Source organism: Notolepis coatsorum, assembly GCF_963971535.1.
Source record: "Notolepis coatsorum genome assembly, chromosome: 13".
NCBI classification, from domain to species: Eukaryota; Metazoa; Chordata; class Actinopteri; order Aulopiformes; family Paralepididae; genus Notolepis; species Notolepis coatsorum.
In genome coordinates, this window is record NC_140177.1 from 67,042,149 (window position 1) to 67,067,577 (window position 25,429).

The window sequence follows — 25,429 nt, forward strand, 5'->3', positions numbered from 1 at the left end:
GGGGGGAGATAGAGGCAGAGAGGCAGAGAGAGAGAGGGAATGAATGGAGAGGCAGAGAAAAGAGAGAGGGCCGGAGAGAGGGAAGCAGGAGGAGGAAGGTGGCATGTGGGGTTTGTAGACGGGTGGATGGCGAGATGAAGGTGGATAGAGATGGTAGAGAGATGACGGAGACGAGAGAGAGAGAGCGAGAGAGAGCGAGAGAGAGAGAGTGTGTGTGTGTGTGTGTGTCGATTACAATCATTGTTTTAAAAATAGATTATAATGACAGTTATCAATGATCTGCCCATTTTATGCCTGTCTATAATTATGCCAATTATATTTAGCCATATGTTTTTTTGTTTCATATCTACTGTATTACTTACTGGATAGTATCTGTTTAGGAAAGTACAGCCACACCCGGTGTAGGGGACGCAGTCGCCCCCGCTCATGGCAAACCCGGGGACGCACTGGCAACCCTCCACGCAGGAAGTGAGGTCACACTCGGAGGGCGCGGCCAGATCAGCACAGGAGGAGGGGCAAGCAGACATACAAGGAGAGTAAGCGCTGTTGGCACCACAGGACATGGCTGTAGAGAGAGAGAGGGGGAGAGAGAGAGGGGGAGAGAGAGAGAGAGAGAGAGAGAGAGAGAGAGAGAGAGAGAGAGACAGAAGGGGGGGGGGAGAGAGGGAGAGTGAGAGAGGGGGGGGGGAGAGGGAGAGAGAGAGAGAGTTGTGAGTATTAAGGTGCCCACATGAGTATGTTTGTGAGTGGTAGCTAATCACCATCCTTGTGAGGTTCATGGGGATTGGGGGTGAATATCGTATCTGGGTTTCCAGAGCAGTCAGCAGGGGGCGATGCACTGCTCTGCTGGAGAGAAAGCCAGGTCCTCATCTACCTTAAAATAGGTAGGGTTTGAATGAGGGTTAGGTTAGGGTTAAAGGTTCGGGTTTTGGGTTTGAATGAGGGTTAGGTTAGGGTTAAAGGTTAGGGTTTTGGGTTTGAATGAGGGTTAGGTTAGGGTTAAAGGTTAGGGTTTTGGGGTTTGAATGAGGGTTAGCTTAGGGTTAAAGGTTAGGGTTTTGGGTTTGAATGAGGGTTAGGTTAGGGTTAAAGGTTCGGGTTTTGGGTTTGAATGAGGGTTAGGCTAGGGTTAAAGGTTAGGGTTTTGGGGTTTGAATGAGGGTTAGGTTAGGGTTAAAGGTTAGGGTTTTGGGGTTTGAATGAGGGTTAGGTTAGGGTTAAAGGTTCAGGTTTTGGGTTTGAATGAGGGTTAGGTTAGGGTTAAAGGTTAGGGTTTTGGGTTTGAATGAGGGTTAGGTTAGGGTTAAAGGTTAGGGTTTGGGGTTTGAATGAGGGTTAGGCTAGGGTTAAAGGTTCAGGTTTTGGGTTTGAATGAGGGTTAGGCTAGGGTTAAAGGTTAGGGTTTTGGGGTTTGAATGAGGGTTAGGTTAGGGTTAAAGGTTCGGGTTTTGGGGTTTGAATGAGGGTTAGGTTAGGGTTAAAGGTTAGGGTTTTGGGTTTGAATGAGGGTTAGGTTAGGGTTAAAGGTTAGGGTTTGGGGTTTGAATGAGGGTTAGGCTAGGGTTAAAGGTTCGGGTTTTGGGTTTGAATGAGGGTTAGGCTAGGGTTAGGGTTTTGGGGTTTGAATGAGGGTTAGGTTAGGGTTAAAGGTTAGGGTTTTGGGGTTTGAATGAGGGTTAGGTTAGGGTTAAAGGTTCGGGTTTTGGGTTTGAATGAGGGTTAGGTTAGGGTTAAAGGTTAGGGTTTTGGGTTTGAATGAGGGTTAGGTTAGGGTTAAAGGTTAGGGTTTTGGGTTTGAATGAGGGTTAGGTTAGGGTTAAAGGTTATGGTTTTGGGTTTGAATGAGGGTTAGGTTAGGGTTAAAGGTTAGAGTTTTGGGTTTGAATGAGGGTTAGGTTAGGGTTAGGGTTTTGGGTTTGAATGAGGGTTAGGTTAGGGTTTTGGGTTTGAATGAGGGTTAGGTTAGGGTTAAAGGTTCACTATATAAACATTGCCTGTGCAGGATGCAGGCTGCACAGTGCTATGATTCTCAATACTAGAGAGAAAGTATCGTCTGTACTGGTCATCACCGTGCAACACAAGGTTTAAATAGGCCCTGGGTTAAAATGGTGCATCAGTCCTTTAAGTTTAAGGTTAACAACCTGTAATGGCATGTAATGGTGATGGTTAATGATAGGTTGAGGCGCTAGGAAATGAATGGAGTCAACTTAAAGGGGCACTTCACCAAAAAACAATGCTGATTTATTTTGTACCAGTGATTGAATCCGTGTGTTGTGTTAATTACAGCACCATTAAATGGTGTGGATGATAAAATAGGGAACTGTTACCTTATAATTTCATGGAGCTGTAATTAACACAACACAAGGTTCCAGTGTCCCCCGACGACATCACTGGTGACTATATTCAAACTAATTTCATCTCAATAGGGAGGTGTGGTGGTTACGTCATTGCTGTTTTTCGTGTTCCACCCTCTGTCCAACGCAATGTATTTCCCCATTGTCCATTTCTAAATCGTTTAAAACAAATAAAGCATTAACATTGGCATGGTGTACCTTTCTGTGCGTATTCATCCATAATCTATAGCTCAACATGAAAATATTAGCAATTAATCATAAAAAAAATCGCGAAATTTTATTTCAACCAAAAATATTTAAACAATAATGTTAGTGATAGAAGGGAACTAATTTTGTGCAAAAATGGAAAGCTTTTCAATTTCCATGCGGCAGAATTGTTACAATAGCCGATAATCCATTTTCCCAATGATAAATCCCTATACGGGTGCAACAACCAGTGACGTCAGACTACACCTCCCTATAACTGTCAAACTGAATGAATGTGTGCAAAACGGTTTAGAGTTTTTGGATGTGTGTGAGATTATCTGCTAAATAAATCAGCATTGTTTTGGTGAAGTGCCACCACAAGTTTCCTCCTTTTTCCTCTGTTTTCTTTCTCCCATCCCAATGTTAGTCGTTATTCCAATTCCCAATCCTTCCTGGTCGCTGCTCACTTACCCCCCACAGTCGGTCTGGGAGAGTGGAGGCTATCACATGCTTGCTCCGACACATGTCCAGCCAATCAACCGCTTCTTTTCACCTGGCAGCGCGGACTCTCACTGAGAGGGTGTAACGTGTGGAAGGATCACACTACCCCCCTTAGATCCTTTCCTCGCTGAGCAGGCGCCCCGACCGAACTGTAGGAGTCGCTGTTTACAACGACCCGGACCCACCCACCGGCTTTCCCACCCTCTAATACTGCCAATTGTGTTAGTACGACGGCCGGCCAAGCCGGAAGCAACGCAGAGAGCTGGGCTCGATACCAGTATATCCTGCGTTGGTGGCGAGCGCCTTGCCCACTGCGCCACCCGACCGCCTGGTGAAGTGCCCCTTTAATAATGTGATATAATGTCAATATGATTGTAAGCCCTCACAAGTATAGCAACGCAAGTATATGTGTGTGTGTGTGTGTGTGTGTGTGTGTGTAAGCCTCTCACCACAGTCTAGCTCTTGCCTCCAGGGCTGCAGTTTGATGCCGGCCTCTTGGCAGGCCATGGTGTACACATCATAGCTGGCACAACGCAGCTCTGGACTACCCTCCTGCGCACACAGGTCAAACACACAGTCCCTGAGGGGAGAACAAACACACACACACACACACACACACACACACACACACACACACACACACACACACACACACACACACACACACACACACACACACACACACACACACACACACACACACACACACACACACACACACACACACACACACACACACACACACACACACACACACAGTGAGTCAAGAACATGTACAACTCAATCTCAGGCTTTTCTGCATGTAAGAGAGAATCTCACACTTGAAGATACTTGTTACACTTCACACACACATATTGTGGAGGAACACCACTTGTACAAATATATCATACTAGGGCTAGACGTAACAAATATATCATACTAGGGCTAGACGGAACAAATATATCATACTAGGGCTAGACGTAACAGATATATCATACTAGGGCTAGACGTAACAGATATATCATACTAGGGCTAGACGTAACAAATATATCAAACTAGGGCTAGACGGAACAGATAGATCATACTAGGGCTAGACGTAACAAATATATCATACTAGGGCTAGACGTAACAGATATATCATACTAGGGCTAGACGTAACAGATATATCATACTAGGGCTAGACGTAACAGATATATCATACTAGGGCTAGACGTAACAGATATATCATACTAGGGCTAGACGTAACAAATATATCAAACTAGGGCTAGACGTAACAGATATATCATACTAGGGCTAGACGTAACAAATATATCATACTAGGGCTAGACGTAACAGATATATCATACTAGGGCTAGACGTAACAGATATATCGGTCAACTTTCAATTCACCACCACAATCGCTAGTGAAACAAACTTATTTTAAGCATAGTTTATTTGTGTGAGAAAGATATCCTTTTTATATTATAAAATGAGGGATATTTGCAACGAAATATCTATTTTTCATACCATCTTAATTAAAAGGAACACACCAACATTATGGGAAATACACTTACCGTCCTCTCCAGAGTGAGACAAGAAGATAGATACCAATTTCCTCTGTGTGTGTGTTCAGTAGAAGCTATCCGGCTGCAAGCTAGCCTAGCTTAGCACAAATGACTGGAAGCGGATACGGACCAGATAGCCTCTCCCGAATTTTTAAGCTAGGCTAGTGGTACACATCCGCTTCCATTCATTTGTGTTAAGCTAGGCTAGCATGTAGCTTTCTACTAAACACACATAGATGAGATTGGTATCTGATTTGATTTGATTAAAATTATCACATTTCCCATAATGTTGGCATGTTCCTTTTAAAAAGAGAAAAAGAAAAAAAAATACAGTATATGCAGATACAGTATACTGTATAGGTCAGGGGTGGCCAACCAGTCAGAGACTAAGATCCACAAAAATTACTGTGGTACCACAAAGAGCCACACCATATATACTGTACCAGCGTTTCTCAACCTTTTTTTCAGTCACGGCACCCTTCATGTGTTTATAGGTCCCACCCTCTGGCCTCTGAAGTTGCTTTATTTGGGCCTCACAGGGTTATTAAAAGTACCCTGTGAGACCCACGGTTGCAAAATTACTAAATCACTTTTAGCCATTAAAAAGTCTGTAAATGTTTATTTAAAATGTTTTAAGCACATGTACATACAGTAGTTTATGGGTCCTGTTGTTCAGCCTCACAATGCTATTGGATAGTAAATGTGTTTATAGGTTCCACCCTCTGGCCTCTGAAGTATGTATCTAATCTAAGTATCTAATGTATTTTTCACAGGGTTAACCTCTTAAGCTCGGGCGGTCCGGTACTGGACCGCAAATGACATCATGCCATAAATCCATCTCTATAGAATGTATGAATTATGTTGCGTTTTCTTTTCAAATGTAGCCAATAGTAAAAACCCTAACCCTGTCAAAACAGCAGTGTGTATATTTTCAGCATTACGTTTGTTTACCAATGATTTTAACTGTTATTAGTGAAATATAAGATTATAGAAATCTCAGGGCATTGAGTCGGAAACCGGTGCATATTGACGGGAGGAAGTGGTGCAGCCAAAAGTGAGTGTAGTCTTTTGAAGGAAGAGACCCAGGGCTAACTGTACTTACTAGGGATGCTCGATATTGGCTTTTTTACCGATACCGATATACCGATATTGTCCAACTCTTAATTTCCGATACCGATATCAACTGATACCGATATATGCAGGGTCCCCCCCCCCCCCCCCAAAAATTGAATAATTTCAGGTAATTAACATTACATATCTCTTGTTGTGGAATTAACACAACATTATGCATACTTTTGACAATAAATAAAATCAGAATTTGTTCTTACTTGCTTGCCTGGGTAAATAAAGGTTATAGAAATGTAAACAAAAATGTAATAAAAATTTGAAAACCGATACCGATATTTTCCGATATCACATTTTAATGCCGATATCGGCGGATAATATCGGTAGGCCGATAATATCGGACATCCCTAGTACTTACAGTAGATTTCATTCACGGTTTGTGAATCACGCCTGGTGATACTAAATCCAGATTGAACTCTGCCATTGGAAAGGGGAGATTTGGCCCGATCCATAGATGTGCGACTTGGCCATAATAAGGTAATTTACACGCCTGATATTCTATATTCTATAATCATATTTCAAATTGCATGTGTCCGGATGGCAGAATTCAGTACTGTATCTACAAAACCTTCTGTTTAATCATCTTCCCTTTATTCATTTGCTTATATTTTTCAGGTCTGGTCAATTTTAACATGGACCATTAAATGGACCATTAAAAAAAAAGTCTGTAAATGTTTATTCTACGTCCATGGAATGAATGAAAACAATTATTATTTAAAAAACAAATGTATCAATGGATGGAGGAGCCGCACATTGACGGGCAAAGAGCCGCATGCGGTTCGCGAGCCGCAGGTTGGCCAACCCTGGTATAGGTTATTGTGAATTTCTGCCTCCCAAATATTGAAATTCAGTAAAAATCTTGGTCTTGCCCTACCCCTCATACTTACTACTACCCTTCATACTTACTACCCTTCATACTTACTACCCCTCATACTTACTACCCTTCATATTTACTACCCTTCATACTTACTACCCTTCATATTTACTACCCTTCATATTTACTACCCTTCATACTTACTACCCTTCATACTTACTACCCCTCATACTTACTACCCTTCATATTTACTACCCTTCATACTTACTACCCTTCATACTTACTACCCCTCATACTTACTACCCCTCATACTTACTACCCCTCATACTTACTACCCCTCATACTTACTATACCCCTCATACTTACTACCCCTCATACTGTACTTACTACCCCTCATACGTACTACCCTTCATATTTACGACCCTTCATATTTACTACCCCTCATACTTACTACCCCTCATACTTACTACCCCTCATACTTACTACCCTTCATATTTACTACCCTTCATACTTACTACCCTTCATACTTACTACCCCTCATACTTACTACCCCTCATACTTACTATACCCCTCATACTTACTACCCCTCATACGTACTACCCTTCATATTTACTACCCCTCATACTTACTATACCCCTCATATTTACTACCCCTCATACTTACTACCCCTCATACTTACTACCCCTCATAGTTACTACCCCTCATACTGTACTTACTACCCCTCATACTGTACATACTACCCATCATACTTACTACCCCTCATACTGTACTTACTACCCCTCATACTGTACTTACTACCCCTCATACTGTACATACTACCCATCATACTTACTACCCCTCATACTGTACTTACTACCCCTCATACTGTACATACTACCCATCATACTTACTACCCTTCATACTTACTACCCCTCATACTGTACTTACTACCCTTCATACTTACTACCCCCCATACTGTACTTACTACCCCTCATACTTACTACCCCTCATACGTACTACCCCTCATACTGTACTTACTACCCCTCATACTGTACATACTACCCATCATACTTACTACCCTTCATACTTACTACCCCTCATACTTACTACCCCTCATACTGTACTTACTACCCCTCATACGTACTACCCCTCATACTTACTACCCCTCATACTTACTACCCCTCATACTGTACTTACTACCCCTCATACTGTACATACTACCCATCATACTTACTACCCTTCATACTTACTACCCCTCATACTTACTACCCCTCATACGTACTACCCCTCATACGTACTACCCCTCATACTTACTACCCTTCATACTTACTACCCCTCATACTGTACATACTACCCTTCATACTTACTACCCCTCATACGTACTACCCCTCATACGTACTACCCCTCATACGTACTACCCCTCATACTTACTACCCTTCATACTTACTACCCCTCATACGTACTACCCCTCATACGTACTACCCCTCATACGTACTACCCCTCATACTTACTACCCCTCATACTTACTACCCCTCATACTTACTACCCCTCATACGTACTACCCCTCATACTTACTACCCCTCATACTTACTACCCCTCATACGTACTACCCCTCATACTTACTACCCCTCATACGTACTACCCCTCATACGTACTACCCTTCATACTTACTACTCCTCATACTTACTATACCCCTCATATTTACTACCCCTCATACTTACTACCCTTCATACTTACTACCCCTCATACTTACTATACCCCTCATATTTACTACCCCTCATACTTACTACCCCTCATACTTACTACCCCTCATAGTTACTACCCCTCATACTGTACTTACTACCCCTCATACTGTACATACTACCCATCATACTTACTACCCCTCATACTGTACTTACTACCCCTCATACTGTACTTACTACCCCTCATACTGTACATACTACCCATCATACTTACTACCCCTCATACTGTACTTACTACCCCTCATACTGTACATACTACCCATCATACTTACTACCCTTCATACTTACTACCCCTCATACTGTACTTACTACCCTTCATACTTACTACCCCTCATACTGTACTTACTACCCATCATACTTACTACCCCTCATACGTACTACCCCTCATACGTACTACCCCTCATACTGTACTTACTACCCCTCATACTGTACATACTACCCATCATACTTACTACCCTTCATACTTACTACCCCTCATACTTACTACCCCTCATACTGTACTTACTACCCCTCATACGTACTACCCCTCATACTTACTACCCCTCATACTTACTACCCCTCATACTGTACTTACTACCCATCATACTGTACTTACTACCCCTCATACTGTACATACTACCCATCATACTTACTACCCTTCATACTTACTACCCCTCATACTTACTACCCCTCATACTTACTACCCCTCATACTGTACATACTACCCATCATACTTACTACCCTTCATACTTACTACCCCTCATACTTACTACCCCTCATACTTACTACCCCTCATACTGTACATACTACCCATCATACGTACTACCCCTCATACTTACTACCCTTCATACTTACTACCCCTCATACTTACTACCCTTCATACTGTACATACTACCCTTCATACGTACTACCCCTCATACGTACTACCCCTCATACGTACTACCCCTCATACTTACTACCCCTCATACTTACTACCCCTCATACGTACTACCCCTCATACGTACTACCCCTCATACTTACTACCCCTCATACGTACTACCCCTCATACTTACTACCCCTCATACGTACTACCCCTCATACTTACTACCCTTCATACTTACTACCCCTCATACTGTACATACTACCCTTCATACTTACTACCCCTCATACGTACTACCCCTCATACGTACTACCCCTCATACGTACTACCCCTCATACTTACTACCCCTCATACGTACTACCCCTCATACGTACTACCCCTCATACGTACTACCCCTCATACTTACTACCCTTCATACTTACTACCCCTCATACTGTACATACTACCCTTCATACTTACTACCCCTCATACGTACTACCCCTCATACGTACTACCCCTCATACGTACTACCCCTCATACTTACTACCCCTCACACTTACTACCCCTCATACGTACTACCCCTCATACTTACTACCCCTCATACGTACTACCCCTCATACTTACTACCCCTCACACTTACTACCCCTCATACGTACTACCCCTCATACTTACTACCCCTCATACGTACTACCCCTCATACTTACTACCCCTCATACGTACTACCCCTCATACGTACTACCCCTCATACTTACTACCCCTCATACGTACTACCCCTCATACGTACTATCCCTCATACGTACTACCCCTCATACTTACTACCCCTCATACGTACTACCCCTCATACTTACTACCCCTCATACTTACTACCCCTCATACTTACTACCCCTCATACGTACTACCCCTCATACGTACTATCCCTCATACGTACTACCCCTCATACGTACTACCCCTCATACGTACTACCCCTCATACTTACTACCCCTCATACGTACTACCCCTCATACTTACTACCCTTCATACTTACTACCCCTCATACGTACTACCCCTCATACTTACTACCCTTCATACTTACTACCCCTCATACTGTACATACTACCCATCATACTTACTACCCCTCATACTTACTACCCCTCATACATACTACCCCTCATACGTACTACCCCTCATACTTACTACCCCTCATACTTACTACCCCTCATACTTACTACCCCTCATACGTACTACCCCTCATACTTACTACCCCTCATACTTACTACCCCTCATACTTACTACCCCTCATACTTACTACCCCTCATACTTACTACCCCTCATAGTTACTACCCCTCATACTTACTACCCATCATACTGTACTTACTACCCCTCATACTTACTACCCATCATACTGTACTTACTACCCCTCATAGTTACTACCCCTCATACTGTACTTACTACCCCTCATACTTACTACCCCTCATACTGTACTTACTACCCCTCATAGTTACTACCCTCATACTGTACTTACTACCCCTCATAGTTACTACCCCTCATACTGTACTTACTACCCCTCATAGTTACTACCCCTCATACTGTACTTACTACCCCTCATAGTTACTACCCCTCATACTGTACTTACTACCCCTCATAGTTACTACCCCTCATACTTACTACCCCTCATACTGTACTTACTACCCCTCATACTTACTACCCCTCATACTGTACTTACTACCCCTCATAGTTACTACCCCTCCTAGTTACTATCCCTCATACTGTACTTACTACCCCTCATACTGTACTTACTACCCCTGATACTGTACATACTACCCATCATACTTACTACCCTTCATACTTACTACCCCTCATACTGTACTTACTACCCCTCATACTGTACATACTACCCATCATACTTACTACCCTTCATACTTACTACCCCTCATACTGTACTTACTACCCCTCATACTGTACATACTACCCATCATACTTACTACCCTTCATACTTACTACCCCTCATACGTACTACCCCTCATACATACTACCCATCATACGTACTACCCCTCATACGTACTACCCCTCATACTTACTACCCCTCATACGTACTACCCCTCATACTTACTACCCCTCATACTTACTACCCCTCATACTTACTACCCCGCATAGTTACTACCCCTCATACTTACTACCCCTCATACTGTACTTACTACCCCGCATAGTTACTACCCCTCATACTGTACTTACTACCCCTCATAGTTACTACCCCTCATACTTACTACCCCTCATACTGTACTTACTACCCCTCATAGTTACTACCCCTCATACTTACTCCTGGAATGTCTTGGCTGGCAGGGCGGTGTGGCAGGCTGCAAAGGGCCCGGGGGAGGCAGTCAGCGCCCCACACTGCTTGGGACCGTTGTAGTGGTCGAGCTGAGACTGGGAGCAATCAGTCGTTTCAAAACCTGTATCTGGATCTGTCTCTGCCTCACGTCTGGGGGGAGAGAGAGGAATGGAGGAAACAGGAGAGGAGGAAGAGAGGAAGTCCAGTTGTCAGGTTTCCCATGTTTTAGTTTTTTATGTTAAGCAGAGATACCCCCAGTCAAATAGGGGGACGAATTCCTTTCCATCTTACCTCATGAAACATTTGAATCATGAACCACTACAGAGAGATACACAGGTCACTACAGAGAGATACACAGGTCACTACAGAGAGATACACAGGTCACTACAGAGAGATACACAGGTCACTACAGAGAGATACACAGGTCACTACAGAGAGCTACACAGGTCACTACAGAGAGATACACAGGTCACTACAGAGAGCTACACAGGTCACTACAGAGAGATACACAGGTCACTACAGAGAGATACACAGGTCACTACAGAGAGCTACACAGGTCACTACAGAGAGATACACAGGTCACTACAGAGAGATACACAGGTCACTACAGAGAGATACACAGGTCACTACAGAGAGCTACACAGGTCACTACAGAGAGATACACAGGTCACTACAGAGAGCTACACAGGTCACTACAGAGAGATACACAGGTCACTACAGAGAGCTACACAGGTCACTACAGAGAGATACACAGGTCACTACAGAGAGCTACACAGGTCACAACAGAGATACACAGGTCACTACAGAGAGATACACAGGTCAGAGATACACAGGTCACTACAGAGAGCTACACAGGACACTTAGAATTAGAATCATGTTGTTTACTCATTTATCAGAGTTTAAATAAAGGTTTTGACCAGAGGCCGGCAGGTGGGGAAGGCAGAGTGTTGAAGGGAGGATAGTCCTTCATATGGCAGTTTTTAAACCCGCTCAGCCCAGGGGGGCGAAGGAAGGACCATGTGAATGTCTTGTCCCGGGACCCTGGCTTGTTAAAAGAGACTGCTGCTCTCCTCCTTCGGGGACCAGAGAACGAACACCAGAAGTAGGCCAAGTCGTTTCAACCAGGAGGCGTTGAGATGCAGTTTCAGCGACGGCAACGACGAGTCATATATCCAGGGTTCCTACAACGATCTATCCAAAATCAAAACTGGTGCAGTTTCCATACCTATGGTATAATAATAAAGCCTGTGACATTCAGATCAACTATTCAACAATAAAATATATCAATTCAACCAATCTACAAATATAATTGAATGTCACAGGCTTTATTATTTTATTAGACACATATCCTTGTTTTCTCCTAGGTTTTCCTTGACCATATAGGAACCCTGTACATCATTGTCTTCACAGGATTACTCAATTTACAAAAGAAAATTTTAATCTGTCTTACATCAGGTTAAAGATACACCTAACCCACTACACAGATGCATTTCATCAGAGAGGTCAGAGTGCAGGGTTGCTAACAGTGCAGCGCAGGGGTCCCATGCCTTGCTCAAGATCACATTGGCAGAGGTGGTGGGACCATAGGTTTAATAATTAATTAATTAATGACCATTCTCGAGTCACCAGCTCACAGCTAGAATACACCCTAATGTCTGTGCCAGGGATCGAACCAGTGACCTTTCAGTTACCTAGTTGTCTGCCACTACAGTTCTTTTTTTTTAATAACTTTCTTTATTGGAAGAGTTTTCAAAATTATGCAGACAGTTATACATATTATACATCTTCCATTCCCCCCCCCCCCCCATTTCCCTTTCCTATCCCTTAACCCCACCCCACCCCCACGAAGAGCGACAACAAACATACATATAATACATGAAAATACAAAAGAAAAATATGTGACAAAAAAAAAAAAAAAAAAAACAAAAAAAAAACATATGATACTAATATAACTGAGATAAAAAGACAAAACAGTTTGAGAAATAAAATAAAAATAGGGGAAAAAAACAGAGGGGGGGGGGGGACTCAGTCGTCACAGCCAGGCAGGGATGTCAAGGATTCTATGTGCTTTAAAAGGGGTCTCAAAGTCTTCTCAAAGGTATTCAGGGAGCCAGTAGGGCCTTTGAGGGAGAATCTGAGCTTTTCAAGATTAATAGATAATAGTAGTTCCTTAACCCACCTATTGTGGGATGGAGGTTGAGTATGTTTCCACTTAAAAAGAATAAGTCGCCTGGCCAATAAAGTGGAGAAGGCAAGAACAGAATGTGACAGTTTGGAGGGTAGAGGTTGCAGAGGAACACCGAACAAGGCCACAAGAGGATCAGGGGTAATAGTAAGGTTGTAGGCTGTGCCGATAGTTTCAAAAATTTCAGACCAGAATGTGGCAAGGCTGGGGCAGGACCAGAACATGTGGGTGTGATCGGCAGGGGATTGTTTGCATCTATTACATGCGTCAGAGATGTTGGGATACATTCGAGAGAGTCTCGAGTTTGTGTAGTGGACTTTGTGTATAACCTTGCACTGTGTGAGGCCGTGTCTCGCACAGATGGAAGATGAGTGGACAGAGTCCAATGCCCAACTCCAATACTCATCAGACAGTTCAATTCCCAGCTCCCGCTCCCACAAGTTCTTAGGGCCGGTTCCTGGGGTATCCGTAGCGGAGCTAATGAGGTTGTAGATGTTGGAGATTAGCCGTTTTTTTTCCGGGTTAAGAACCATTAGTGAATCTATAAGGGTTTCAGGGGGCCGACTAGGGAATTTGGGGTTCTGTGTGAAGTGCCTAATTTGGAAGAAACGAAACAGGTGGGATTTGGGAAGGTCGAATTTCTTTACGAGGTCTGGAAAAGACATGAAAGTCCCTTGGTCATAGAGATCATTAAAAGTGGTTATCCCTTTGTCAAACCAGACTTGAAAGGAAGAATCAGTGCAAGAGGGCAGGAATAAATGATTGTTAAAAGTGGGGGAGAGGTCAGAGGCCCTATGGAGGCCGAGGCTTTTCCTGATTTGAATCCAAATTTTTGTGGAGTCGACCACCATTGGGTTTGCAGAGAGTCCAGTAACCGACATAGGGAGTTGGGAGCACAGCAGAGAGCGAAGAGAGTGTCTAGAGGAAGAGAGTTCCATGTCGACCCACACCGGGCCTAAGTTGTGTGTCGTGCCCCTCATCCAATATAAAAGTTTGTGTATGTTACACGCCCAGTAGTAGTGCTGGAAGTTAGGCAGTGCCAGTCCCCCTAGCTCTTTGGGGAGTTGTAGTATTGATCTCCTCATCCGTGGGATCTTATTGCCCCAGAGGAAGGAGCTTATTAATCGGTCAAGTGTTTTAAAGAATGACTTCTTAATGAGGACTGGGATATGGGTGAAGAGATATAAAAACTTTGGTAGCACTACCATTTTAATTAAATTGACTCTACCCACTAGAGATAGTGGAAGACATGTCCACCTGTTAAAGTCTAGTTTGCACTTTTCAAGAAGAGGTGAGAAGTTTTTCGAGAACATTGTTTGGATTGAGTTGGTGATGTTAACCCCTAGATATCTGAATCCATCTGTAGTATACTTAAAGGGGAAGAAAGTCCGGGGTATTTTTTTGGCTGAGGAGTTGATTGGAAAGAGTTCGCTTTTATGAAGGTTTAGCTTATAGCCCGAGTAGAACCCGAACTTGTCCAGTATATTAAGAATTATAGGGAGAGAGGCGGTCGGGTTAGATATATACAGCAGGAGGTCGTCTGCATATAGGGACAGTTTATGAACTTTTCCGACCCGTGTGATGCCTTCAAACCTCTCTTCCTGTCTTAACCAGATGGCCAGTGGTTCGATGGCTAGGGCGAACAGAAGGGGGGAAAGGGGGCAGCCCTGTCTGGTGCCTCGATGAAGGGGAAATGGGGCTGACTGAAGTCCGTTTGTATGGACTGAGACGACTGGGTGGGTGTAGAGTAACTTAATCCAGGCAATAAAGTCAGGGCTAAAACCGAATTTCAGCAGTATAAAGAAAAGGTAGCCCCACTCCACTCTGTCAAAGGCCTTCTCTGCATCCAGGGAGACAATTACTTCTGGTGACATAGTTAGGGGAATTGAGTATATTAAGAAGCCTTCTAGTGTTATGAAAGGAGTGTCTACCCAGCATGAATCCTGTTTGGTCAATTGAGATTAAACTTGGTAATACCTGTTGTAAACGTTTGGCTAGGATTTTGGATAGAATTTTTAAGTCTACATTTAAAAGTGAAATGGGTCTATAGCTGCCACATAGAATAGGGTCCTTGTCTTTCTTGAGCAGGAGAGAGATCGAGGCCTCAGACATAGTTGGGGGCATGCGACCCTTCGAAAAGGACTCGTTATACATTTCCTGGAGAATTGGAGCGATGGATGCAGAGAATGACTTAAAAAATTCCACAGTGAACCCATCTGGGCCCGGTGTTTTACCATTCTGTAGAGACGTAATTGCTTCCAGTACTTCTGTAATCTTAATCGGACCGCCCAGTGCCTTAGCTAGGTCTTGATCAATATTGGGGAAGGCAATCTCCTCTAGAGGGTTGTCCCCTTCCCATATGTCTGAAGAACACTGTGAGGTATACAGTTCTGAATAAAAGGCAAGGAACATTTTATTAATCTCTACAGGGTCTAAAATAACATCACCAGTCGTGGATCGGATCTTGGGGATCAGTCTGGATAGGGATGTGGCACGTGCTTGGTGAGCAAGCAGTCTCCCCGCCTTGTCACCAAATTTAAAGAACCGCTGTTTGGTCAAGAATAGCTGCTTCTGCGTTTTATTTGTGGTCAGTAAATTGAATTTAGATTGGAGTTGAAGACGTTCTTTATAAAGGGCCGGGGTAGGGGCTGAGGCGTAAAGGCTATCGACCCTAGCTATATGTTCTGCGGTTGCAGTCAGATCAGCTCTTTCTGTTTTATTTAAGATGGAGATAAAAGAAATTGCCTGAACCCGCATATATGCCTTAAAGGTTTCCCATAAGGTGCACCTAGAGATTTCGGGAAAGTCATTGGTGTCTATAAATAAGGAAATCTGTACCTCAAGAAATTCCTTGAAAGGAGTTTGGGCCAACATTGATGAGTTGAGCCTCCATTGTCGGAAAGGGGGAACATATCTAGAAAAGGTAATATCGACTGAGGTGGGGGCGTGGTCTGAGATCACAATACTGTGGTACTCACATGAATGTACATCTGACAGGTAGCGGTTGTCCAAAAGGAAGAAGTCAATACGCAAATAAGAGTGGTGTACATGTGAGAAAAAAGAAAAAGCTTTATTTGAATGTGGTTTAGCTCTCCAGGGGTCGAATAAACCTAAACTATGCCACTACAGTTCTATGACGTTAATGGATTGCTCAGCACCTGTCTGCATATATCTCGCTTCAGCGTATATACACTGAATAAAAACTTCAACCATGTACCTTTACATGCCAGCATTCGTCTGGCCACACCCCCATCCGCTTACCTACATAAGCAGGGGTGGGGCCACACACTCATCTCCTTCTAAAATGTCAGCCACAAGCTAAGTGCTGCTCACATGCCCACTTGACGTGGAGGAAAAATATTTAGTCTGAGGAAAGGAGAACAAGGAGATACGTTGACATCATATCTTTATTTTCTCTCTCACTATTTTCGAGAAAATACGGCGATATTGTCTTCGTCACTGGAGTGTCTAGAAGATGATGATCATTCTGAACCTCGACCGTTTTTTTCGTATTAGGAGCTCACGCCGCTGACATGCTTCCCAACTACAATTCTCCTTGCTGCGGCTGGATGGGGTAAGACCCTCCAGCAACACAGCTGGACTGTAGGACGCACCGACTGTTGTGAGAAGCGGTGGTTTCCAGGTTGGGTATGTACTGTTTTGCTTGCGAGCTCTGGTTGTTGTTGATGCTATGGGGGTTAGCTAACAATTTATGAAACGCCGACCCCAGGCTAGGGTCCTCTGCTCGGCTTAAAACGGCAGTCGGAGGATCTTGGCCTGATGCCCATGATGGCTAATCTAGTGGCCCGCGCTAGGTTCTGGTGATCCCAGGATTCTAGAGCGGATGCTTCTCTGTCCCGTGTAGGCCCCATCTTTCATATACAAATGAAAGTTTACCCTAACGAGGAAATGTGGGCATAAGATCTTCTTTATCGGAAGTTCCATGCTCAAAGGGCCCCGTGTGTGTCTGGATCACCGTTGACAACTGTGTTCTGACATTTCTTTTTCTTTTCCCTGTTAGGGAAGGGATTGGGACAGCGGCCTGTCGGAAGTGTGGCTTGTTATGTCATTGTATGCAGTTCAGGTGATAGCTGTTAGCTTGCGTGCTAGTTATGGACTACTGCCAGTCAGCTGTTGGCTGCGCAGCTGTTAGCTGCGGCGTTAGCTCGCTGTGTTACCAGGCTGGTATACGTTAGCTTGTTGCTATCAGCCGATCGGCTGTTAGCTTAATGCTACACTGTTGAACGTTCTGTGACTATAACATGTCTTAAACACTCTGACTACAACGTCATCTTTGACAGAGGATGTTAGTCGAACCTACCGGGAGCCCGGCCGGCGAGGACTGCGTCAACATGGGGAACCGTAGCGGCCGGGTGGCGCAGCGACGCTGCCCTTGTCGTCGACACAGGAATGCTGTGTTTACCGTTGGTACCCCGTTAGCCAGACTGCAGTTCGCTTGGCCTGCGCTCACGGTAGGAAGGTCCTGACCAGACCTTAAACACGTCTTCTTCCTTCCCTTCTAAATGTTTTTTAATAACGATGTTTTCCAAAACGGGTATTGCTGCAATACATTGAGGATACGACGCGTGTTGTGTGTGAATTGTCTTGTCACTGGTATGGCTTCTTCTCCATACAAATCGGGTTGTTGTTTACATATGGAAAAAAAGATCTGGTTAGTTGTGTTGAGAACATCATGTGTGTTCATGTACCGTGTACTCACAACTAAGGGGGTTAATTAACCTATAAAGCTATGCTTAGTGACATATGAGTGAAGAATGAATTCTTTTCTCAGCCTGTAATGACAATGAACAGTGTGTTCACATATTAACAGGATTACCTGTTCAACTGGGCCGTATCAAGGGTAAGGTAGGAGGGGTGATTCCCCCAGTTCCCTGGGGCTTCCCCACCCTCCTCTCAGACATGTTGTTTACAAAATATTGTGTCACTGTGTTTGTGGGGATACGATGTAACCCTTAGCTTAATTGCTGGGGTTGTGCTAACCGCTTGAGAAACTATATTTTCCTAAAGAAAAGATTGTTTGGTCGCTTTTCGTGTGTGCTTAGCAAGGCCTGTGGCCGATACTAATCGAGGATTCTGTATTCTCTCGTTATGAAAAACGGCGTTCCTCTGTAGCAAGAGTGTATTGCCATTTTTTGTTGTGATAAGGGTTGTGTGTGTCTTGTGATCTACAACTGGGTTAGGTTTGGCCACAGAAGCACATGTGTAAGTCTGGTACCGGGGCTCTTAAGGGGGCCCTCTCTATTCTGTGTTTTTTCCTTAGTAAAAATCAGATAGCAGGTTAGCACATGGGCTGTGTGAAGCTGTTAGACACTTCATGTAGCTGACTATGACTGTGTCATGTTCTTTTTTGTCATTACATCGTATCATGGGTGTGGGGTCGTAAAGGGGTGAACTGGTAATCCTTTTGATGGGCAGGGGTTAAAACCTCCTGTCCTTCAAGGTTCCTGTCACGTTGCTGTTCGGCACGTTACAGGGTAAGAGGGGGGGGGGGGGGGGGGGGTTTCCTGGTCCCACGTCCTGGAACATTGGGCATGTGCACCGCAGAAATTCCCCCGCCATAGAGTACGTCACTGTGCACGTCTCTGTTGGTAAGACTTCCGTGAGTTGTTCAGGTCCATATGATGGATCTGTTTCAGGGAGTGGTCAGGGTTCCTCCTCACGAAGCTCCTACTCGGGCCTTCTGTGAGTTAGGACTCTCCTTCCCTGTGAGGGAGCCTCCTCAGAGTTCAGAGCCTCCTCCTCAGATTGTCAAGGTGAGTAGAACTTCAAAAAGGAGTTCTGCTCTATTGTGTGTGTATTCGATTAAATTCGATTATTGAATGTGTATTGGTTCAGTGCCTCCTCCTCGGAGAGCCCTAATCCGACATTTACATAGCGCAATGTTGCAATATATTCTTTTCAATCTATACAGCTCGTGTGGGAAGTCTCTCTGGGGATTTCCGTCTCCTCCCTATGGGAGGGTGGTGGGATGTAAAAATGTAAACAATTTTTACCCTCAGCTACGTCACAAGGGATTCATGTCAGTCTGTGTTCTTTCTTTTTTGAATAAAAAGAGGAAGGTACATGAAGCACGACGGCTCCGTGTCGTTCTCCCAGGCGACTTGGAGGAACAATGTTTGGTGTCTTGTTAGACTATCCATTGATGTGTTTGGGTCTCGACGTATACATAGTGCTGTGTGTTTCTGTTAAGGAATCACACAGGGGCTAAGTGCGCCTTGGTTGCTTGTTAAAACAGCGTTTTTATAGGGCAACTGGGATGGAGTTTTGTCTCTTCCGAGCGCCAGTTTACTAGGTTGTCTCGATGAATTCTCGTTCATATCTGGGGGATGTTAACGGAATAGATCAAAACATAGGTAGAGGGGTCTCACGCCCTTGGGGTGGGCCACTGAGCACGGTCTAAATGGGGACCGTCTGGGTGGCGCCCTCTTTTCATGTTTTAGATCGACACGCATACCTACCCCCTCTCCTGGAGTGGGCATGTCGGTGTGGTTAGGACACAGGACTGGTCTGGTCACGCTGGTCCAGGTCAGTTAACCCGTTGTCCGCCGGGGATGCAGATCTGCTGTTCTGGTACCCTGAGGGACTTGGGTTTTTTCAGGGGGAAAAAATGCTGGGTCGGCCCGGGGTGTCACAAGGTTAGGCGTTATGGAGACCCTTGTTGGGTACTCTTTTGTACCTGGCACTGTCATGTAGGGGCTGGTTCTCCTTTTCTTCGCTCCTCTCTCACGCATGGCAAAGAGAGGGCTGTTGGGGTGGTCTTTTGGACCTCCTCTGGTAACCCTGTGTACTTCCCGAGCCGCCGGGCCCGGTCCGAAGTAAAGTTTCGTTGATACCGTAGGCCTGGGATAACCCTTTTTTGAAAACTGAAACACTTGTACTGCGGTATAGCCAGTGTATGCATTGCCCGCAGGTGTGTTTTGGAGTTTTTTCTTGAGGGGTTATAGGAACAACCACCGTCGGTACCAAGAGGGTGGTTGGTTCCCTGGTGTGTTGGAGCAGTGTCAACTCCCGGGTTACCCGGTTGAGTGTGCCCCTGCACGTTCATGACGTCTGCCAATCATGTCAGCCTTCTCTGCCTCGACCCCTCTGGGTGTTTTTTTTTAATGGAGGCTTTGTCATGCAACAACGCCAGCATACGCCCCTTCCGCCGGGGGGGGGGGCTGTTTTCAGCGGACTCCTTTGGCGCCTGTCTCGTCCGCAGTGCTCCAGGCTCAGGTTACAGCCTGTTGCCTGGTTTCCCCGGTGCACTGCCTGCTTCCGTTGGTTAACCTTTTTGTGTGCTTACGGCCATGCTGACTGCCTGTTCTGCAGGGTCAGTGTGCCAGGCGGTGTGCTATTGGGGGGAAAGGGCCCGCTCTTGGAGGGGCCTTATCCGAATACGCTGGCGATGTGGGGGGCGGTGTCACTAAGTGACCACCTGGTGGGGTCTTGATGCCTGGCGTCATTGACCTCTCCGGGCCCCCGTTTTCCAGGGGATCCAGTCCCTTCAGTGGGGCTGGGTCTTCCTTCGCACTCCGCTGCTACGGCCTTGCCACGGGGTTGGGTTTGCTCTTCACCCCGTGATTTCTGGGGGCAGTAACGAGGTTGTTCCTTCCGTTCGTTCCCGGGTGGCATGCGGGTTGTGCGTGTGTGTAGTCGTGGGGTCAAGCCACGGTCTGCTCACCATGTGCGTTGAGTTGCTTGAGTGCCTCTTCGCACGGTCGGATCCGTCGCCCTCCCGTGAACCTCCAATAGGGGGGGTATCCTCCATTAGGGAGGGTCGGGGGGGCTCGGTCCTCCCCGGTCTGATGGTTGTGGGGGGCCTCAGCGGGGTGTATTTGTCGGGCTATGGCTCCCGCTCAGCCCCTGTCATGCAGTCAGGTGCTGAGCAATCCATTAACGTCATAGAACGAAGGGTTATGTATATAACCCAGTTCTATGAGTTAAATGGTGCGCTCAGCACCTGGACGCCGCTGCGGCCCTTGATTTTTCATTGTGGTGAAATTTGTTGGGAAGGAGATGAGTGTGTGGCCCCACCCCTGCTTATGTAGGTAAGCGGATGGGGGTGTGGCCAGACGAATGCATGGTTCATGGTTGAAGTTTTTATTCAGTGCGAGATATATGCAGACAGGTGCTGAGCGCACCATTTAACTCATAGAACTGGGTTATATACATAACCCTTCGTTAATTACCTACCTCTACTACTACTCTACATCATACAGTTACCTACCTGTGCAGGTGGACTCTGTGCGGCAGGTCAGATGTTCTCAGGTCCTGTCTGTCGGTGACCCTCCAGCTGTCTCCAAAGTCGTTCAGGTTCCTGGTGAGGGTGCCGTCAGGTTTCATGTACTCGTTCTTGGTGACGCCGTCGTAGTTTCCACAGAGACCTCTGACGGAGTTACTGTAGGTGCTGGGCAGGACGATCTCTGGGAGAGGGAGGGAAGAGTTATATTTGAGAGAAAGTGTGTCTTGCTGAGAACCCACAATGAGAGTTTACCCAAATCAAAAACCCTGGGTAGACAAATCCGTCCGTGAAGCTCTGAGAGAGCGCACCAAAGCATACAACGACGGCCTAGTGGCAGGCAACATGAATGACCACAAGGTGGCGCGATACAACGTAAGGAGGACAGTGTCAGAGGCCAAACGGCGCTACAGGGATAAAATTGAACTCCAGTTTGAACAAGCTGACTCTAGAGCTATGTGGCAGGGGCTCAAAACGATGACAGACTACAAAGGCGCCTCCCTCAAACTGAACAGTGACATCTCCTTAGCAAATGACCTCAATACCTTCTATGCGAGGTTTGATGCTGGTAATAACAACACCAGCTCACAAGCCACGGCAATGGGGGGGGGGGGGTCGGCTGCTGATGGAGGCGCAGTGTTCAGGGTAACAGAGCATGAGGTGAGGCGGACCTTTAAAAAAGTGAATATCAGGAAGGCAGCAGGTCCGGACGGCATCCCCGGCCGCGTCCTAAAAGTCTGTGCCGACCAACTGGCCCCAGTATTCACTGACATATTTAACCTGTCCTTAGAACAGGCTGTCATCCCCACCTGCCTGAAGAAGTCCACTATTATCCCTGTACCCAAAAAATCCAAGCCTGCTTGCCTCAACGACTACCGCCCTGTAGCTCTCACCTCCATAGCCATGAAGTGCTTTGAGAAGCTAGTAAAGGGCTACATCTGCTCCTCCCTCCCCATCAACATGGACCCCCTGCAATTTGCATACCGCCCCAACAGGTCCACGGAGGACGCCATAGCCCATGTGCTGCACACAGCAGCATCACACCTGGACAAGAGGCAGGGGAACTATGTGAGAATGCTATTCATCGACTACAGCTCGGCATTCAATACCATAGTCCCCTCCATACTCATAGCCAAGCTCAGGGACCTGGGCTTGGGCTATGACCTCTGCCAGTGGGTCTTGGACTTCCTGACTGGCAGACCCCAGGTGGTGAGAGCAGGCAACTGCACCTCCTCATCCATCACCCTCAACATAGGGGCCCCCCAGGGCTGTGTTCTGAGTCCCCTCCTCTACTCCCTGTACACACACGACTGTGTGGCTCAGCGGAGTAGCAATACAATCATCAAATTTGCTGACGACACAGTGGTGGTGGGCCTGATCTCTGCCAACGACGAGAGGGCCTACCTGGAAGAGGTCAAGGTCCTGGCGGGATGGTGCCAGGAAAACAGCCTCTCCCTGAACGTCAGCAAAACAAAGGAGATGATTGTGGACTTCAGGAGGTCGGGGGTCAAGGACTACAGCCCCCTCAGCATCGACGGGGCACCGGTTGAGAGAGTCAACAGCTTTAAGTACCTCGGAGCCTACATATCCGAGGACTTGACATGGACCACACACATTGACAGTGTTGTGAAGAAGGCACGACAACGCCTCTACTTCCTCAGGCGCCTAAGGAAGTTCCAAGTCAGTCAGAAGATCCTTAAGAACTTCTACTCATGTACAATTGAGAGCATCTTGACCGGCAACATCACCTCCTGGTTTGGGAATAGCACTGCACAAGACCGAAGCAGACTACAAAGAGTGACACGTTCAGCCGAACGCACAATTGGAGGGGGGCTCCCCACCCTCCAGAACATTTACAACAAGCGTTGCACGGGCAAGGCTAAGAGAATCATTAAAGACTCCAGTCACCCGAACAACTGCCTCTTTGAACTGCTGCGGTCAGGCAAGCGATACAGGAGTCTCAAGGCGAGCACAGAAAGACTCAGAAGAAGCTTCTATCCCCAGGCCATCAGGCTGCTAAACGAACAATGAACGAACACTACACAACAACAACCACCAAACGCACATAACACACACATCCACACGCACACACTCACTTTAAACAAACACACTGTAGCACCCACTCCACACACTTTATAGCACACACCCACTTTAAACAAACACACTGTAGCACCCACTCCCCACACTTTATATTTATTGATGAAGGATTGCACTACAACTCGTACACCTTACTGTAAATTGTACCTAAAATTGTACCTCATCCCATTTCTGCTTTGCACTAGATAGTACTGTACATTAGTACACTGCATAGTATTGTATATTATATGGTAACTCAGAACATTGTACATATGTCTATACCGAACACTGTGACCTCATTTTTCTTCTTCTAAATTACATGCTATATTATGTTATTTGATACTATCTTGTCTAGCACAGTCTCTGGAGCGTAACAGTAAGAAGCATTTTGTATGAAAGTATTCTGTACTTCTGTATGACAAGTTGACAACTTTTAAAGAACTTGAACTTGAACTTGAGGGCGGTTTGGTGTCGAATTGTGTGCCATTTGGTGCTATAGTGTGTGTCTGTCCTTTGCATATCTCGAGAACCATTCATCTACTTGGTGAGGACCCAAGGGACTGCAGTGTTGAGTGTGAAGTTGATCGGATGAGAACGCTGCAAGCAGCCACACCACGGGTCCCCACAACGCTGCAAGCAGCCACACCACGGATCCCCACAACGCTGCAAGCAGCTACCCCACAGGTCTCCACAACGCTGCAAGCAGCCATCCACAGGTCTCCACACATCGCTGACGACACTGCAAGCAGCCATACCACAGGTCTCCACAACGCTGCAAGCAGCCATACCACAGGTCTCCACAACGCTGCAAGCAGCCATACCACAGGTCTCCACAACGCTGCAAGCAGCCATGCAAACAGGTCTCCACAACACTGCAAGCAGCCATTCCATAGGTCTCCACAATGCTGCAAGCAGCCATACCACGGGTCTCCACAACACTGCAAGAAGCCATTACTCCATTCCACAGGTCTTCACAACACTGCAAGCAGCCATACCACAGGTCACCACAACGCTGCAAGCAGCCATACCAGGAGCCAGTCATTTGATGATTTGTATAAAACTTTTAATATGTTACAATACTGGCACAAACAACAGCACATATTAGCACAAACCAAGCCCTATCGGTTGATGTGGTTTTTCTTCACATTTTGATTACATAGCGTGTCCACTTCACACAGGTAAAAGTATGTACTTAGTAATAAGAGGGTTGATCAAGGAAAGTGTGAACGAAAAGGAATACAATTTTGCTGTAGTAGTGAGCACTATATTACATTGAGAGCATATACTGTATAAAGCAGTGGTTCTCAAAGCGGGATCCCTGAGGGGGTTCCAGGGGGTCCCCAGAGAAATGTGGAAGAGTTTAATTTCATTAATATTATTTTCACGTTGAGGGAATATACAAGAATGACTGATCATATGTAAGGGCTGGCCCAGTACTGCGCGCTTCCAGGTGCCAATTACCATCACGCACCTGAGAGGAGTTTCAATCAGCTCGACGGGAGCCCTCTTCTACACGGTTTGCTGAACATTCAGTGTCGGGTCGTTTTGGTCACCACCAGCTACTGCTTGTTCCTCTT

At 45.7% G+C, this 25,429-nt stretch overlaps 1 protein-coding gene across 1 annotated transcript in view; it reads right to left on the reverse strand.

The window, feature by feature from the left end:
* The window catches only part of zanl (zonadhesin, like), a gene marked incomplete at both ends in the record, with an annotated part of 184,158 nt that overhangs the window by 7,843 nt on the left and 150,886 nt on the right, over positions 1-25,429 (reverse strand). Inside the window, 4 exon segments of the mRNA XM_084327694.1 lie at positions 363-565; positions 3,491-3,621; positions 11,338-11,499; positions 21,765-21,960. Of these exon segments, the coding sequence (XP_084183820.1) occupies positions 363-565; positions 3,491-3,621; positions 11,338-11,499; positions 21,765-21,960 (692 nt within the window).